Source organism: Lontra canadensis, unplaced genomic scaffold (genome assembly GCF_010015895.1).
Source record: "Lontra canadensis isolate GAN:19392208 unplaced genomic scaffold, GSC_riverotter_1.0 scaffold9, whole genome shotgun sequence".
NCBI lineage: Eukaryota > Metazoa > Chordata > Mammalia > Carnivora > Mustelidae > Lontra > Lontra canadensis.
In genome coordinates, this window is record NW_022631003.1 from 19,624,574 (window position 1) to 19,643,397 (window position 18,824).

Sequence of the window (18,824 nt, forward strand, 5' to 3'; positions counted from 1 at the left end):
AAGCCGAGTGGAGGATTTGGGACTCTGGGAAGGGGTGTGTAGTGGTCCGGCTGGCCTGAAAATCTGATCCTGCGCCACCTACCCCTTTCCTTCATGAGTTTTTCCCCTTGGCAAAACGAACCATATAACTCATTCTCGGTGCTAACCGAATTTGGAGTATCTGAATTATTAGAAATTTCTTGCAGAACTCTATGTCGGGAATTCTTTTTATTTTGTTTAGACTTTCTTTTTTTAATTGAGAGTGTATATTGTCAAGTCTAGCTTGCAGAGTGAAAATATGGAGAGAAGGGGAGAAATGGTTTAAGAAGCTCTGTGTCCTCAAGGCCTTCATGAAATTTTACTCAGGCTTTCTGGGTTATGAATTGTAAACATAAAGAACTAATTTAATCCAAGTCTCGGTGTTGTTACTGTTCCTGCCCTGTTGACATCATGTCAGGTCTTTATCTGGGGCACCCTGTTCCTGCCGCGGTAGAACACTGGTATTTTTGTTGTGTGCTGGGTTATGGTGTCCCTTGTGTGTCGTCATTGGAGACTGAGGACTTCCTTTGAACACCCTCATTGGGCTCATCTCCCACTGATAACTGGTTTCCTTAATGCACACGTGGTTTAGGTTTCCTCACATTACATCAGCACTGGCAAGGCTCCAGTTTCTGTGACAAGGTTTTAACCCATACTGATTTTACTTGCGTGGTAAACCTCCGGCGTGGTCAGGCTTTGAAATGCCTGCAGCAGGCGTGTGTCGAGCCCACTTGCTCTGCCTGACGTTGTGCCCTGACTACAAACAGGCCTCTGGGGTCCCGGCCCTCCTTTTCTTCAGAGAGGAAACTCACAGTGCTGCTGAGCTTCTATGGAAGTTTGGGAAAGGAAGCCACCTGAGTAACCGCAGAAGTGCTTAGTGCAGGAGTTTGCACCTCAGAGCTGTCCTCAGGGAAGGCTAAAGATGCAAAGAAACAGAACGGAGCACCAGGTGGAGGCAGGCACGTCACGACCAGGAGCTGGGAATATGGGGAAACCTCTAGGCCAGGCCATCCTGTCAGGACTCGCCTCGTTCCCCTTATTAAATCCTCTAAACTTCTGAAGGTGCTTTGAGATATCAAAAACAGCCTTTGGTAGCTTTATAACCTTAAAGTTGATCCTTTTAGCATATCTCTGGTAAACGTGATCCGATTCTAATCTCGGATTTTAAATAGATACTATTTGGGAAGATTCTTAGAACCCAGAATAAAACGTAGGACCTAAAATAATTGGATAACAAAGAAACTTGAGCATTCGAAGCTAAGTGGAAACAAAAAAATTAATTCAGACACCGGAAAAAAAACCAGCTTCCAGGATTTTCGAAGGAACAACCAAAGAATATCAAGACTGTTCATCCCTCTGAGCTGGAAAGAGCAGATGGACACCAGAGCCCAGGGAAGAGGCCAAGGCGACATCCCCCTCTTTCAGCGGGTGACTTCCCATGTCTGCCTTCCTGGGGAGTGATGCCTTCCTCTCCCCAGTAGGAAGGCGGCCTAGAGGTGTCAAGCCTCAGGAGATAAAGTGGTGTGAGGGAGTTGTGGGGGACTCGGAAGCCACGAGCTGGGGAGGGAGGAACTCTCCCTTGAACTTCTGTTGGCCCTCACTGGTGAAGGAAGTTTGTGTTTCTAATGCCTTTTGATGGTCGGGATTTTACTCGGTCTTAAACCATTTCTAGAGGAATTTATTCGAGGGTACAAATCTGGAAAGATGTTTTGTTTCTTAGAAACCTATTAATAGCTAAGGTTATTTTAGGAAATGTCACAGAGGGGAGGGTGGTGATATTTAGTGAATGTGTCCTCCCCCCGGCTGAGGCACAGTACCCCTTCTATTATGTTCCACATTTCCATGTGATTGAAGAGCTAGTTCTGGGCTCTGTTCTCATCCACTCATCTTTCTCCCCATCCCCCCGCCCCGTTTCATGTGGTTCTTCACTTTTCTATACTGTTTTAATATAATTTCACAATATATTTTAATATCCCTTGTAGCCAGATTAGGTGCTACCCATGCTTATTACTGCTTTTTCCTTTCTTTAATTTCAAACCAACAGGAATTGAGTTCCAAAAAAAGAATACAAGGAATACTTCTATTCCCCTTTGCCAAGACTGGCAGGAAGTGGCTTTTTTAAGCCATCACCATCATTGTGTTTTTCTGAGTTCCTGGAGTGCACAGATTGCAGATCCCCACTCTGAACACGGGCATGCTTACAGCTTTCTGAGGATGAAGAGCCGTAAGAGCAGCTCGGGGGTCAGGCGCTGTTACCATCACCACACTTAGTGTAATTCATAAATTAAAGCACAGAGCAAATAAAATGAGACGCAGACCACGCCCCCTGAGGATGGAGCTCACTCACTGTGTTTCAACAGTTCATGGTGAGAGTGTGGCAGGAGGGTGGACTGACCACGGCATGAGAATATTCTCAGCCAGCCAGTCGGCTTGCCACCCACCTCAAAACCCAAGTCTTCTTATAAAGAAGTTAGACAGGGGTGCCTGGTTGGCCCGGTCAGTACAGCATGCGACTCCTGGTCTCAGAGGACTGTGAGCTCAGGCCCCATGTGTAGAGGGAGTAGAACTTACTGGGGGAAAAATTTTTTTTAAAAAGTTAGACAAAATGATAATAACTTGCATTTGGGTCCTAAGTACTGAGGCTCCTCATTACTGGGTAGAAGCAGAGAAGAACAATAGGCAAATTCAGTATTTTTTTTAGAGAATTCTAGTGTTTATGCTGTGTGGGGTGGTTTTGCAGTGTTGTCAACTTGGCTGAGCTGAACTGTTTTCCACAATCTCTGTTTGTTTCTGGTTAGGGTTGGCCACGGGAGCCACTGCATGAAATTTGGAAGTGGACAGAAAGCAGCAGCCCTGCTCCCTCGCCAGAGGTCGCCGACGTCAGGCCCCCACTGCATCTCAGGCTCCGGTTCAAGGACTGCTGCCCTGTGCTGGGCCCAGCAGCCAGGCTCATGGCCACTCCAGCTCCCACAGAACTCCGCCTTCAGTTCTTCCAAATCACGGGCCAGGTATGAATTGAGCTTCTCCTGTTAAGTCATTTGCAGGAGGATGAGGCTTCAAGAAGAGGGGAAACTGGTGTGGGTCCTGGCGAGAGGCGGATGCCAGTTCCAGCCGGTTGCTCGCAGGCTGCAGCTGTCCTGGCTGTCTCAGATCACACTGCCACCTTCTTTCCCAACCGCCTGCCCGGTGACTTCACCTGTACCAGAAACCGCTCGACTGGGGCTCGCTTAGCAGCACCCGTAATGAAGTGCGCAAGGTGAGTCCTTCAACACCCCTGCTCCTGATTCTGGACACTCCTAGTGTCCAGCTTGACCTTTGGCAGATACCTTCATTTCCCTGAGCCTGTTTCCACTTCCTTGCAGTGTGAGCCGGGCTGGACAGGCTCTCGGGCCCCTTCCAGCTCCAGGATTCCACTTCTGTGACTGACACTCTAGCCACATCTTTACCTGTTGTCTCTGAGCAGTGGCCCTGTGTTTTGGAAGTGACTTCACATTCTGAGCTCCCAACAGAGCTTGTTTCCTTCTTTTTATTAGAAAAGATCCAGTGATTCCTTTCTTTTGAGCATCTGTTTTGCTAATCTATCGACCTCTGCCTCTGTATGTATGAACACTGTCAAACATGCCCCTATAAACTGCAGTGTCCTTGTTTGACTCATTGTAGTGGAAGTTGGTAGGAGCTGGCCTTCACCCCGTGTCGTGTGTGCATGCCAGTTTATAGCGTGTGAGAGTGTAGATCTCATGAGAACCTATATAATTTGACAGATGTCACGTCTTTGTTGCCCTTAAAGTTCTGTCCTTAGGAACAGAATTTATATCTCTGTAGGGTCAGCACTGGATGAAATGTATGATAAGGATTCCATACCCCGAGATGCAGAAGTGCACTCAAGGAACAAGGCGGGCTTTTTGTTTGTTGCAATCTCCTTCACTTTTCCCACCGACCTATAAGGAGGGTACGTTACGGGGGTCCCAAACATGCAGTTTCCAAGGTTACATACACGAACGGTGCTGGGGGACTGACCTGGGGCCCCTGCTTCTGTGGATTTGTAGAACTGACTCAGCTGTTGCCGTTCCCTTAGCAAGTCCCAAGGCAAAATCAGGAATCTTCAGGAATGGAAGCTGGGAGCAAGCCTTGATTAATAGTCTAGGGTCAGTGAAATTTGGTCTTCCCAATTTGTTTGTACCTCAGCTAAACCCAGATATATAGTACTCAGTAGGAAACTACTTAAAATGTTGCTATTAAAGATCGAAGGGTAGAGTGAAGTGACCATTCTTCCTGGGGGATGTCATAGGTGTAAATTGTTCTTCGTGCCAAGAGAAAGAATTTGCTCTTCTTTCCCCTGCCCTTTGCTTCCTCAGTTAAGAACTGCACAGCAGCCCCCAGGTCACTGCGTTCACTAACGTGTGGTAAGCAGCACTGAATTTCTTGCACACACACAAGGGGTGTCGCTTCCATTCAAATGGCCCAACTCCAGAGGGGAAGGGTGACCCGATAACTTCCTTATTCACATGCCTTAAACCAAAAAAATCAAAATTGTTGGCAACTAAACCCAGTTGCTTCCTAGTCTACCAGTAGCTCCTGTGGTGTGCTGATGTGTGTCCATTCCTGTCAGGGTCTTGGGCAGGGTCATCCGTGCCACTATGAGGCCTGATGGAATTTACTAGGGACTCTGTTCTCTTCACCAGTTAAGGTATCTTCCTCCTGCGACCTTTTATTTTTATGATATAGTGAGCAGGATTCACGCTCAAAGCTTTGGTGAACCAAGTGCCTTAATTTCAGCCTTTGAAAGTGTCGGAATTCCCTCTAGCAGAGAGAACCCAGAGCACAGCTGAACTCACCCTCTGCAAGCTACCCTCTTTGCCTGGGACACTGTTCCCTCGAGGTCACAGCCCGCATTTCCCGTGGTACATTGTTTCCACGGACTTGACTGAGCTAGAACTAAAGGGGTGAAACTGGTTTTTACATAAACCCACTTTGTTGCCTGTGCATATAAACTGCAACAACGGGACTGACGTGTAAACATTTTCCAAGACAGTGAGGTAATTTTCCAGTTGATTTTGCAAGACTTTGAAGATAAAACTGAATATAATTACGCTGTACAAGGAGGCATGGGCCCCACAGAATGCTAGAAATAACTCACTTCCCTCTTTCATTTATAGATACAGGACAGTAATGTTCAGAGAAAAGCACCTGTACAAATGTTACTAGATCTAAAACGATTCTACATGGTGTCAGAAAACAAAACCAGATGGTATTAAAAATGGCAGTGACGGCTTTGACGTGAAAAGTTTCTGTCAACTAGTCCCGGTATGTACACCCTTGCCTTGCCATCTCTATCTTGTCTCCCCTTAGCCTGAGCCCTGGTCTGATATTCCTTGTCAAACTCATACCAATCCTCCCCTACTAGCCTGTTCTTATTGGCCTCTAAGAGGTCCCCAGATCTGTGCGCTTAAGTCATAAGAGGCTTGGCCTTCAGGAGCTCCCAAGATCTGCACCTTCTCATTTGAAGCCTCTCCCTGAACACCTGCTCGCACACGCTGCCTTCCTCTCTGGAGGCGGACGTGCTCCCACTCCCTTTGCTCTTCTGTCCTGTATCTGCCTCTGGTTCTTTGCCAGGTCCAGGCCAAGGCCGTTCTTAGTCTTGGCTCACCCAGTAGCATCCCTCTTGCTTTTAAATTTTCTTAAATTTAACTTCATCTCAGAAGCCTGTCCCAACCAACTTAAGTGACATCACCTGTGATTCTTATTCCAAGGTAATATGCTTTATTATGAAGCATATTTATGGAGGTAGTAAAATGCTTTATTCCTTTGATGAGACTAAGCTACTAGTCTCCTAAATTGTCCTGTGCAGTGTCCTTTATAAGCAGAGGGGTCCTGAAGATGTACATGGCAAGGATGGAGAACAGATCTTTAATGACTATTCCCCATTTTTCCTAAAAGAATTATAAAACCATTTACATATACAGTTAGAATGTGCCATGAATGTGCATCTGGTCGTCTTCCCTATACTTATTCTCGGTTCAGTCAGTCGCAAATATTTACCAAGTGTCTAGGGCTCCCCACTGTAGTGTGCATTGGTACAGGCATTGAAGAACGAAGGCCAGCGTGGAACCGTCAGCCAAGGAGCTGGTGTTTCGTGGGAAGGACGGCACACGTACTGTATCTGGTGCCCTCACCACTTTATTTTGAGCTAAGTCCCCTTTGCTGTGGGAACAGCGGGACAGGTCCCACCACTGCCTCCTTCTGCAACTTCGATATTGTTCTTCCCACCAAAAGCTGCAAGGAGAGGTTCTTTTCTCATTTATGTATAAACAGGTACCAGTTTTGATTTTATTTCATATTAACATACATGAACATCAAAATGAGAAATGCACAATTTAACCATTCAACAGCATCTTACTCCAAAAGAACACTATATTCATATTAAACATTTATACAGTCTTTCCACCTCACTTTACAAATGTCAACCACAGTCCAGCCTTTCTCACACACAATCTAGTTTTGCTCTTTAGAAATCACGGTTCAGTATCCTGCTGGCACACTCCAGGGCGTGCCCTACGAGCCCCTACGGCAGAGAGCAGCCAGCCTCCCCACGCAGGGGCAGGGGCAGGGCTCGCCCCGGGGCCCCGCAGTCTCCGGCCAGAGAACTGTGTATCTGACATACGCAGTCGAGACCGAAGGCTGTAGGGCAGGACTACCTCACAGTCACGGGAAAGAAGGGGACCATGGCCCGGAGAAACCCTGAACGATGGAAGTCTCCCCCACAACCCTCCTGGGACAGACTTAACACTGGAGCTCTTGCTTTCATTTCTTAAAAATGTTCCACAGTTATGACCAGACTCTGGAGAACAAGTGAGCTCTTCCACGCTTGGTGTATACAGAACACCTCAAAAATTACTCCTTGAGAATGTCTGATTACACCCCAGATTTAAATGTATGTGGAAAAACTAACATCATTTAACAGAACTTTTTCCATACAGGAACACTGAGCTCCCTATGCAGTGTCCTCTCTTCCCGCCTTCATTTTATACCCGGATCACAGCACGTTACCCGTGCACAAGCGAGCGGTTCTGTTATGCACTGCTTGGAATCATCATGAGCAAGTCCGTTCTGAATCACATCATTCATTCTGTGCTGGTTTCAGCAGTCATCATAGGAAACATGAAGTCACATCCTAGTCGAAGGACTATCCATTTCTCAAACACAGAAAAACCTGAGATATGAGTCAGCAACTAGCTACACTTACAGTAAAGAAAAATGACAACACCCCCATCCCCCCCCCCCAAAAGAAAAGCTGCTGACGTGAATTAAGGCTTCAAAAGAGGACCATACTGTAGCTGACAAGACTCAAGCCGGGAAGTTTAAAAGCAGGTATGTACTAATCACTTGTGTACTCGCTCCAATTAACTCCTCTATTTTCAGCTGCCAGGATTGAGTCTATACAGTGATTGTAGGTCAAAGACTGAGAGACCACCTTGGTCCTGCTCCATTTTGATATGTCCTTTCTACTAAAAAAAAAAAAAAAAAAAAGGCCGGAGATACTTTCTGAGAATAGCTTGGCTGTGGCTTCCCACTCCACTCACAGAAGCCAGCCACCTTCCCCTCACCTTCCTATACTGTTTTATTCAGAACCCTCCTCATTGAACTAGCCTCTCAGCCCTATTAGTAAATCGGAAAGTGTGAGGAAATTACAGAACTACCTCCTTCAACACAGGCTCAGGGGAACAAAACCATTGAGAAAAAGGAGTTTCCTGGCTCTCCTTAGCAATTTTAATTCTTTAATCTTTCCAGAGATTTTCTCCCTCGTGATAGTTTCCTGTAAAAATCTACCTGTTAGGTTTTTTTAAAAAACCTATCTGTGCAAAGAAACCGAAATGGAAAAAAATCTACTTTGGCTGAGAACTTGAAGGTGCTGCTGTTCTACCAACCCAAATAAATTCACATCTGGCTTCAACCAAGTTCATCTTTATTTAAAGGATTAACAACCCCATTTGGAACAATTCTTTGATTCACATGGAGGGAGGAAGACTTGTGTAGCCTCCCGACCTACCTTAAATCATTACAAGGCCAGGTCCCTGGCTGTTCAATTGAATCCTAGACGGTTCCCCTTCTCTTCGTCAAGCCGAGAAGAAAAAATTAACTACCACCATCCAGGCCCAACTGGAAATTTGTGCAGAGACAGTCTGAATTGGCCTGCGAAGTGTGACTAGCTACCTACCTATTCACAACGCCTAGAAGACAGGCTACCGGACTCGGTAGTGGTAAAAGCCCCGACTTTCAGTCTGAGGTACTGGGTTTGCTCTGAAGTCGACCTTGGCAAGGCCCCTAATGGTGTGTGCAGCAGAATGAGGCTCGCGGCACTCGGCTGCCACGTGAGCTTGGGTGTGCGAGTCCACTTTGGATGGGCTCGTTTCTCTTGCGTTTACGGTGAGGTTCTGTCCCTGATGGGGTCTACCCGCCCAACCCACGAGCTGGCTCAGTCTCAGCGCTAAGGTGCACTACAGAGGGGGCCGGACAGGGGCTAGCACTCGAGAGCTCTTGTAGCACAACATGAACATGGGAGGGCATGTCATCCTCCACCACCCAAACTGGACTCAGTAGGAACAAGAGGATGTGCAATGCGCTGCGTACAATTTCTCATCCGGCGGGGAGGACATCTAGCATCTGCCCATCCACTCTTGTTGAGAAAGAGCAGCTGCTCTCAAGTGCAGACGCTGAGAGAGCAGCTGTGTTGATCCATCATTTGCTTTTACACCATAGCTCCATTTTCCAAAAATATATATGTATGTACATATATATATTTCAGATTTACAGGGAATATTTTTGTGAACAAGAAAGTACTATCCATAGAAGCCCGCAGGGTCTTCCTTCTCAGGAGACCTCAATGATTTCCATGCTGCCCGAAAAGCTGGACTGGCTGCCCACTTTGCCCAGTTCTTCCCGCGACCTGTTCTCCGACATGATGCTCTCGCCGAATTCCATCTGGCAGCTTCTGCGCTTCAGCTGCTTTTCAAACGGGCTCTCCTCGTGCCAGCTCCGCCGGGAGTCGGCCCTGTCGCTGGGCTTCTGCCGCCGGCGCACGGAGTAGAGCGGGTCGCCGCAGGTGGGCAGCTGGCTGCAGCTGTAGGCCGAGTAGCCGCCGCCCCCATAGACGGCTGAGGCCGAGCAGAAGCGAGGGGGCTCCGGGCCGAAATACCAGCTGCCGGTCAGGGAAGGGGCGGAGGTGTGGGGAGCCAAGATGTCCGAGTGCCAGCCCTTGAGGCCCAGGCCCGCGGCGGACTTGGCGAGGTGCTGCTGGCTGGCGGACAGGCCGAAGAGGAAGCTGGCGGGGCGGTTGTCCTCCACGCTCCCACTCCGCTGCAGCGGGGAGAAGAGGGGCCGCGGGGCGGCGCCCCCGGCGCTGGTTCTTCCCGTGTGCAGCCGCTTCCCCGGGCCCTCGGGGGGCCTGGCCGGCTGAGGCTTCTCGGGGAGGCTGGCTTCCTCCTTGTCCGGGCTGCTCTCGGGGGTCTGCTCCGACACTTCCTCCACCGGAGAGAACTGGCAGAGCTTGGTGGCCCCCTCCAGACTCGCGGAAGGCTTGTAGTATTCCAGAGCCTCTTCTGAGGACGGGAAGCCGTGCAAGGACGCCGCCACACTGGCTGAGTACGAGAGGGATTTGATGTCCAGAGAGAAGGAGCGCTTGAGCTTACTGCTGTCCTCTCGCTTGCCCGAGGGCAGGTGGAGGCTGCCGAGCGCCTGCACCAGGGGGCCGTCCTCCAGCAGCGAGGGCTGCAGGCCGGGTGCGCCGGCGGGATGTGCGGGCCGCTGCCCCGCCACCTCAGAGGGGGCGCAGTTGGCACAGGGTGGGCTGAGGCCCAGCTCTCGCTTCTGTGCACCCTCGGAGCCCGCAGGGACGGCTTCATGGGGCTTCTCCAGGTGCAGCAGCTTGAGTTTGCTCTTTGGCCCTGATGCACCCATCTGGTTCTTGATCTTCTTCTCATAGTCCAGGAGCTGGCCCAGAAAATTGAAGTTTGGAGATATAGTAGGTCTTTTTTCTTTCACAAATCTGTGAAGAGAGCAAAGGCACAAAAATCGTAAATTTTGCAGCTGTACTTTATCTTTAAAATAGCTAGAAAATAGAATATTAAGTAAAAGGGAATTATTAGAACCTCCAAGATACCTATGGGAAGATGACTGGTATGAAAGTTCAGGGAGACATACATGTCCCTGGAGCATGCTAGAAAGACAGGGCCCAAGCTCCCAAAGCTCTAGTTTCAGCCTTCTTATTTTCAAGGACCCACAGTTTCCAATGCAACCGACAAGCAAAGATTCTGTCCTAACCACCCCCGCCCCAACCCCAGCGCTGGTGCCGCTGTCACAAGTACAGACTGAGAGCCACTCTCCAGCTTTCCCTCTATCGTGCCTTCTCAAAGTCCCCACAATCACTTCCTCAGGACATTGCATGTTTTAATGAATGATAAGAAAAGCGGTTATCAGGTGACCAGAGCATCAAAGCACACACTCAAATTCCTTCTGTCTCCAGCATGACGGAGTCATCAGCTCTCAGGTGGCTCTGTGTGCTAAGCACTGGGCTACTGCATTAGACAGAGTATTATCTCATTCAGTCCCCAAAACTACCCATGTCAGGGGGGTATTTTACCCCATCAGATAGGGACACAAAGTCCTTAAGTGACTTGCCCAGAATCACACAGCTGGGATTCAAAACCAGGCCTAATGTCTGGGTCCATTTTTATAACCACTGTGTTAAAAAGAATCATCAAGGGGCAACTGGGTGGCTCAGTGGGTTAAAGCCTCTGCCTTTGGCTCAGGTCATGATCCCAGGGTCCTGGGATCCAGCCCCGCATCGCATCGGGCTCTCTGCTCAGCAGGGAGCCTTGCTTTCCTCTCTCTCTCTGCCTGCCTCTCTGCCTACTTGTGTTCTCTGTCAAATAAATAAATAAAATCTTTAAAAAACAAAATCATCAAGGGGTAAAAACTAGTAATAAATAGCTTTTATTTTTAATAGTGGAAACAGACTATTAGACGAATTCATTGACTACTGACCTTCACAGACAGCCTGCCAAAGACCGCAGGAGTGAAACCACAGTGAGGATTTGTACTTGAACACAGATAGAGGAAAATCACAAACTCCTTGGAAATCAAGTAACCTAAAGCAAACTGAGGTCAGAAACAACTGGCCCCACCGTAACAAATATAAACGTAGGGTCCTCGTAATAAGACGTGGTAACGTGACAGAAGAGTGCCTTTCCTTCTGCTTCCGAAATGGTGCCAGAAGCCCTGTGGGGAGAACAGCCTGACTGGGGGACGAGGGAACTGATGGAGACCAAGGAAGGACCCTTCTCCTCCAGGCTCACTCCTCGAATGAGAAGCTGCTCGGGCAGCCCATTTCTTTCTAGATCTTCCAATGTGAGAAAAAAGTCCAATTGTTACAACAGGCCTGCTTCCTGCACCCGTAGGTATTGGCTCTCCATCCCATGGAAACTCCCACCTCTACCCGCTAAGTGCGCAGGGGCCGCCCATTCACCCAGGGCACAAACCCTGGTCCTGTGCGCGCTTGCCATTGGCCTGCCCTCCACTTGGCCCAAGGGTGGAGAGAGCGATCCAGTCAAAATGCAGACTCTGGGCAACTCTAGAATGTAGGACATTGGACTCGGTAAACGTATTTTGACAATTACTTGCTCTCGGGCTTTTTCCTCACAGTGATGGAGGCACAAAGCTTGAAGCAGGAGGAGGAATTCTGTAACGGGTAATCTGCTGAGCTTTTTTTCCTCAGATATACTTCCCCAGTTAGGAAAAGATATAAACTCACTTAACGGGATGGTGTTCTGTTTAGATTTATTGTTCCTGAAAATTAGAAAGTAGCTGAAGATGAACCCAACACGAGTTTGGGTGGAATTCATGCTAACTTATACAAGTGCATTCTTCTCTGGTCTTTGAAAAACCATTTAAAAATCCAGTCACCTGTACGGCATGTAACTAAAATAGTCCTGATTTGCTTTAATTTGGTTACACGCCCTCCTCTCCCTTCACACTTCAGGTCAGATGAAAAGCCTGTCGCACAAGATGCGTTCTGGCCCTCACCTGTAAGCTTCATCTAAGGACATGTCCATCCTCTTCATGATGTAGGCGATGGCGATGGTGGCCGAGCGGGAGATGCCGGCTAAGCAGTGCACCAGGACGCGCCCATTGGAGGCCTTGGCTTTCTCTGCAGGAGTCAAATTTAAAAAGGGTCACTAAGAACAACGATGGTCAAGGGTGAGATCTTGCTGCCAGTTACTTCCTTTCATCCAATAACTCCGAGTAAATCTCATCTACTTACATATTGTTCCTTTCAATAGTTTCTTAGGGAGATAAAAGGAAGATCACTTCACCATTTACATACAGGACAGCAAAGGGCCAGATGTGTTAGTAAGCACTGAGTCCCCTAACTCAAGCTCGCCTCTTACTCGGTACCTTTCCCAATGGGTTTTTTACATTATTTTTATTTTAATAACTTTCCCTGGCTATACATCCTACATTATGATGACGCTACTTCTTTAGCGTGGAAAATTTCAGAATGCAGAGAAGCGTAAAGAAAATAACTTTACCATGTTGTCTGACACTCTAACTTCTTTCTAGTTAGGTAAGAGACACTACACTTTTTTACAGTTTTGAGACAGGATTTTCAGTTTTGAGATATAACTGACATATAACATTGTATTTCAGTATGTTTTGCTACATATAAGAGGTATGAAAATTTTAAAAATATTTTCTCATTTCAAACATATGTGATATACATTACTAATTTTAAAAATCAGGAGGGTGGGGAGGGAGAGGACTATTACCATATCGCATCAGAATGCAAAAAGATGCCAGGTCAGGGTACTTTTAAAATCCTGACTCATAGAACCTATCTTCCTATAGTTTAGACTTTTCTGTATGTCAAAAAGTGGCTCAACTTTATTTGCTGAATTTAAGAAGAAAACCATGTGTGTGCTATGAATCAGGTTTTCCCTTTAACGAGGACCAAGAGAACCTGAACCTTTCCTGGATATCCAGGAGTTCCTGACTGCATCATGTCTGTTCCCTACAACAGGGTAGGTGGGACTTTTGGACACTTAGAACCAAGAACATTCAGCCCAACGGTGCTGCCATCTCTCCCTGTTGAGGGGCTTCAGAAGCTTCCTGTGGGAGTAAATCAAGTTGCCCAGGCTGCCTGGAACCTGCTAACATGTCAGCCAGCACTAGGACTGCCTCACTTCGGAACAATGACATGCGCGTTTACCTATGAGCCGCAGCCGTGAAGCTCGATTCTCCCCTTTTCGCTCTTGTGTTAGCTGACACCACCAAAAGTTACCAAGCCTTCTGTCAAAATTCTTGTAATTCACAGATCTCCTGGGACTCTGCTCTGGCAGCTAAATAGTAATATAAGGCCTCTCCAGTCTCCCCACTTCTGTTATAGACATTACAGACTCCTAATGTATGTGATTATTCATGTTGTACAAAACACATAGGACTTTTGGATAGTATATGAATAATCAGCTTTTCTCTAGATAGTGAAATCGAACATAATGAAACAGTAACAAATGAATATAAATTCTTGAGACAAGGAAATATGTACTATACAACATGATAATATATAAACCCATGTACATCAAGTCCCATGCCTTCCTGGGCCTCTACTGTTCTCTCCCTTGTCTCAACTACACAGTCCTCAGCCTGTACTAATCTTAGTAGTTCCACTTTTGCCTAGGCTGCTAAGAAGCTCAAAGCTGAGTCTTTCACTCAATTTCAATAGGGAACTGTAATTCAGATTTTATTGTACTTTTCTAGCTCCATATTACTTGGTTCTTGCCCTTTGATCCTATTTTAATGTGTAGTGTGTGTAATGTGTTTTTTTATCCTAATCTCATGCTGTAAGCTGCTTTAAACTCTTATTGGAAGTAGGCTGATTTTAATTTTTTAAATTTTATTTATTTAGCTAGTTAGAAAGTTTGTGTGCACTCAAGTGGAGAAGTAGGGAGGTGGAGAGCTGGAGGGGAGGTGAGGGGTAGGGGAGGGAGAGAGACAGAATCCTAAGCAGGCTCCATGCTCAGCGTGGAGCCTGACATGGGGCCCGATCTCATGACCCTGAGATCATGACCTGAGCCGAAATCAAGAGTCAGATGCTTAACGACTGAGCCACCTAAGCGCTCCTCAATTTTTTTTTTAAATGTTGACAATATTCTCTCAATTATTTAAAACAGTTATCTCAAAACAAGACTATAAGGCCCTAGAAGGATCTTGCTTCTAATTACCTCAGAGGGCTTCACACTGGACATATATTATGCACCCAGTAAATACTGGCTAGCTGACTCATACATACCTTAAAAAGCAATCTTTATAGAAAATGTGAAAAGAGTTGGAAGGAAATAAAATAACAGATGTGTTAGGATGTTGAGGTTATAGGTTTCCTTTTCTCTGTTTTTCAAATATTCTGCATTGTACTTTGCTTTTACAATCACAACACTTCTGAGGATGTATTTTAGAAATCTAACTGAGGGGTACCTATGTGGCTCAGTCGGTTAAGCATCTGACTCTTGATTTCAGCTCAGGTCGTCATCTCAGGGTCATGCATTCAAGCCCCATGGGCTCAGCGGGGAGTCTGCTTGGGATTCTCTCTCTCCCTTTGCTGTACCCCTCCCCACCCTGTGCATGTGCATGCTCTAATAAATACATAAATCTCAAAAAAAAATTCTAAATGAAGATATTACACTGGATTGGGGTTCGGCTCTTGACAGAAATGAGTCCTAAAGGGAGTGTTAAAGCAAAGGAAGTCACACACACAGGGAGCTGGCAGAGAGAAGGGAAAGGTGTGCTGGGCGGCCATGCAGGAGGACCCAATCGGACACTCAGCCAACAGTCCACCAGGGCCGCTGCACATGCGCCATGGGGCGGGGTGGGCGGAGCAGGGGGTTGCTAGAAAGAAGGTTTCAAAGGTGGGGAGTAGGGGCTGGAGGGCGGGGAATGTCAGGCTAAGGACTGAAGGTTGCTGAACAGGGGGCAGCAAAAGCACGGATGGTGACAACTGGAAAGAAGAAAAGCAGGCTGTCGCTACAGCAGCTCAGGAATAAAAATCGAGGTCAAAAAAGGGCAGAGAGAATAACAAATGGGTAAAGGGGAGCCAGTGAAGATGAGACTTGTAAAGGCTAAAAATAAAGAAGCAATCATTGCGCTTACAGAGGACAGCTCTAAGAAAAAAAACTGAAAGAACTTCTCAGAGGATCATTTGTAAAACTGCTATTTAGTAAGACCAGTTATGAGGACAGGATATTCTCCGTCTGTTACTTACTTTAATCGTCACAACTCCCCTCTAAGTACATACACTACCTTCCATTTCGAGATCAGGAAGCTGAGAAGCTTACACCAATCACTTAACTAGTAACCAAGGAAGGCAGGATCCAAATACAATTTGGCTCCAAAGTACATGCCCTGAGTCACCTCCCTGTAGGGCCCACGTGCAAACTCAGGACGCGGGGCGCCGAGGGCAGGGTGAGGAGGGAGAGCGCCGGAGGCGCAGCCAGCCAGGACCGGGCACCTCGAAAATGTCCCACAGTCCCAGGCAACCCCAGCTCACTGCTGCCATGGGAACTAAAAATAAAGACAAAACTCCATGAACTCTTGAGTTGAAATTTACCTCAATAATAAACAGACAAAACCCCCACAAGCCTGTAAGTCACTCAGCCCTGGTAAGGGGGCAGTTTTCCCACCGTGCACCTGCCAGGACTGGCCACGGCAGAGAGCACGGTGGAGGCCAGCAACCACGGTGACCATGCGCCGGGCTAAAGGGTTCACACTGAATTACCGGGCTGGGGGCATGGGGAGCAATGGCCCTAGTAAATAGGGCCGAGCAAGTGAAATACTGGGAAGTATAAATATTTTCAGATATTTCTAATAAATTAGAATATGTATTTGGGTGTGCTTAACCAAGCTGGAACATGGTAAATTCCTTCTGTCTGAACTAAGTGGCAGGATGACCCCAAGGTCCTGAAACTGCACTTTTAGCTGAGATTAGAGCCAAATGTCTCTGGATTGACATGACAATCAATAGGAACATTAACTTTAAGTGTTACCTTCTAAATAAGCAAAAACAAGGATATATGAATACATCCTAGAAATACAGCGGTGGGGCTCATTCATTTGGGAGTTTTATTTGTGAATATTATAAAGTGAATTATCTAAGCCATTTATCTTCTGAAGTTTCAAAGACTGCATCCTAGTTAAAGATGAAAACTTGGCAATCTGGAATCTTGAAGGGGGAAAAAAAAAAAAAGGAGAACTGTTTTGGAATTACTCAAAGTTCCAAAAGCATTATCTAGAAATTCCTCTCTCAGATGAAAGGTATAGTTGAGGGGCTTAATGTACATAATTTCAGATTTTAAAGGGAACCAGTTCTTTTCTTAATTACAGTAACAAATTCAGAGTATTTAATTCGGAGTGCTCAAGCTTATGTGACTAGAGGAAGAAAACATCACGAACTTCTCACATGGAACATCAAGAGCAAAGGGGCTCCTCGTGCTTGTCGAGAGCAAACAGTGGATCTCCCCTGTTGAGCCACTCGTCACTAAAACTGCATTTCAAATACACATCACCAGTTTCCCAGACCAGACCTGATCGTGAGGCACCAAAATGTCACCAAGCACCAGGACTGACAGGCCCGCAAGCAGAACACAGCACAGGACGAGATCAGGGAGTTTTTTTAGATCCCCTACTACTTGAAATTATTGGCACTTGGACGGAGGCTTACAAGTCTCGTGACATAAAGATGGGATTTGTTTTCACGGGATTTGACTTTTCTCTGGGGAGAACATAGCAGCGAGGTGAAACCAGTTTAAGGAATGCCACCAAAGCTTCCAAGAGTCATTTATGGGATCTGAAAAAATGGCTGAAGTTTAATCCCAGAAGTTTAACTGATTTTCAAACACTTGCCAACATAATCACAGATCTCATCAGAATTAACTGATTTTCAAACACTTGCCAACATAATCACAGATCTCATCAGGATTAACCTCGTGGTGTTCAGGAAGCCAGAATATCAAAAGGCAGTCCCTCAGCAACAGCATGGCACACATGTCACCTTGGCCACTGAGTAAGAGAAGCAGCAGCATGTGTTGTTCCTAGACTTACAGAATCTCTGAAATAGGCTCCTTTCCTCTAAAGACAAAAAAGGGAAGGAAGGGGTATACCTGTATATGAGACTATACATAACCCAGAGGACTTATAATACTACTGGAGCTACTTACCAATGAAATCTACTGATTTGTCCAACCACGGCAAAATTTTCTCACAAAAGCTGTCATTCACAGGCACTCGCAGGAAATGAGACTCAGGGATAAAGTCGGGCTTAGGACAGGTATTGCTGGCATTTAACACGTAACTAATCCCATTCTGTTGCATCAGCTCCTGTGGAGGGAGACAGCAATTAAAGTGATCAACACACCAGCGGCAATCATTTTGGAAGAGTGAACTTTAATGATAGGAATTACTGGTTTCCTCGAAATCAGCGTTAATTCAATCAGTGAAATCCAAAAACCTAGCACAGTGACATTTAGCGACTTTATTTTTTTTAAAGATTTTATTTATTTGAGAGAGAATGAGTGAGAGAGAGCATGAGAGAAGAGAAGGTCAGAGGGAGAAGCAGACTCCCCAAGGAGCTGGGAGCCCGATGTGGGACTCGATCCTGGAAGTCCGGGATCATGACCTGAGCTGAAGGCAGCCGCTCAACCCACTGAGCCACCCAGGCGCCCTAGCAACTTTAGTTTAAAGCAGAATTGTTTTTAAGGGCAAAGAAAGGCTGTTTAAAATAGCATGTTTAAAGGGATGCCTGGCTGGCTTAGAGACTGAGCGTCTGACACTTGGTTTCAGCTGAAGTCATGATCTTGTGGGTCATGAGATCGAGCCTGGTGTTGGGGTCCACGATCATCAGGGAGTCTGCTTGAGATTCTCTCCCTCTGCCTGTCCCCCAATTCTCTTGCGTGCACACGCACTCCATCTCTCTCTCTCTCAAATAAGTAAATCTTTAAAACAATATGCTTGAAGATCACACATCATTAATATAATCAACTATTTTATCTTCATTACTGAGAAAGAAGTGGAAGAATACAAAATAAAACCAGGACAGTTTACTATGACTTTACAGAGTATAGATATACACAACAAGAACATTTTCTTCCCAAATGGAACATGCTGGTTGTTCTGAAAGATAAAGTCCTAGGCAGTCTTGTCGCTCCGAATATTCTCTTTAAAGACTGAATCTATTGCCATTGCTTTAATTATCAGCTCTACATGTTGATGACTTTTAAATATACATTCTCTTTAATTTCCAACCCGTCTTTCCAACTACCTCCTGGGTATCTCCGTTTGCATGTTCCTCAGGCCCTTCAAACTCAAAATGTCAGAAACCTAACACATTATCTCTCTGGGCCCCAAAGTCCCATTTCCTCTCTGTCACCAGAAGCTGGTTTATGGTAATACCATCTACCCAGACACCTGAGCTAGAAAATATGATCAAGTCATCTGTTTTCCTTCACGACCCCCATCCAAATGGTTGCCAGATCCTTTTGGTATCCACCTCCCATTTGTCTTCTCCTCTCTGTTCCCTGCTGCTCCTTGGCCAGCAGGCAGTCCCAACAACAAATGAGCCACCAGGGAGCTCTTGGAAGTTTGTGGTGTTTCATCTCTAAGCCATGAGCAAAAACCAGAGTAATCTTTCTTATAATCAAACATGGGCTAAGTGCTTTGCCCACACTTCAATGTCACCATGTCACTGCCTGCTCCAGTCCAATCCCCCA

At 46.5% G+C, this 18,824-nt stretch overlaps 1 protein-coding gene and 1 long non-coding RNA gene across 9 annotated transcripts in view; one reads left to right on the plus strand and one right to left on the minus strand.

Moving 5' to 3' along the window:
• Positions 1 to 4,050: 4,050 nt before the first annotated feature.
• On the plus strand, positions 4,051 to 7,524 carry LOC116866224. Its single transcript, XR_004382359.1, has 3 exons — positions 4,051 to 4,163; positions 5,175 to 5,322; positions 6,996 to 7,524. It is a non-coding gene; the product is annotated as an uncharacterized LOC116866224 (long non-coding RNA).
• The window catches only part of DUSP16 (dual specificity phosphatase 16), an 80,456-nt gene continuing 67,947 nt past the window's right edge, over positions 6,316 to 18,824 (minus strand). For all 8 annotated transcript variants that reach the window (XM_032855021.1, XM_032855019.1, XM_032855016.1 and 5 more), the window contains 3 exons: positions 17,277 to 17,436; positions 12,097 to 12,220; positions 6,316 to 10,060 (listed from right to left, as the gene is read on the minus strand). In XM_032855021.1, the coding sequence (XP_032710912.1) occupies positions 8,887 to 10,060; positions 12,097 to 12,220; positions 17,277 to 17,436 (1,458 nt within the window). In that variant the 3' untranslated portion in view covers positions 6,316 to 8,886. The remainder of the gene's footprint in view (positions 10,061 to 12,096; positions 12,221 to 17,276; positions 17,437 to 18,824) is intronic.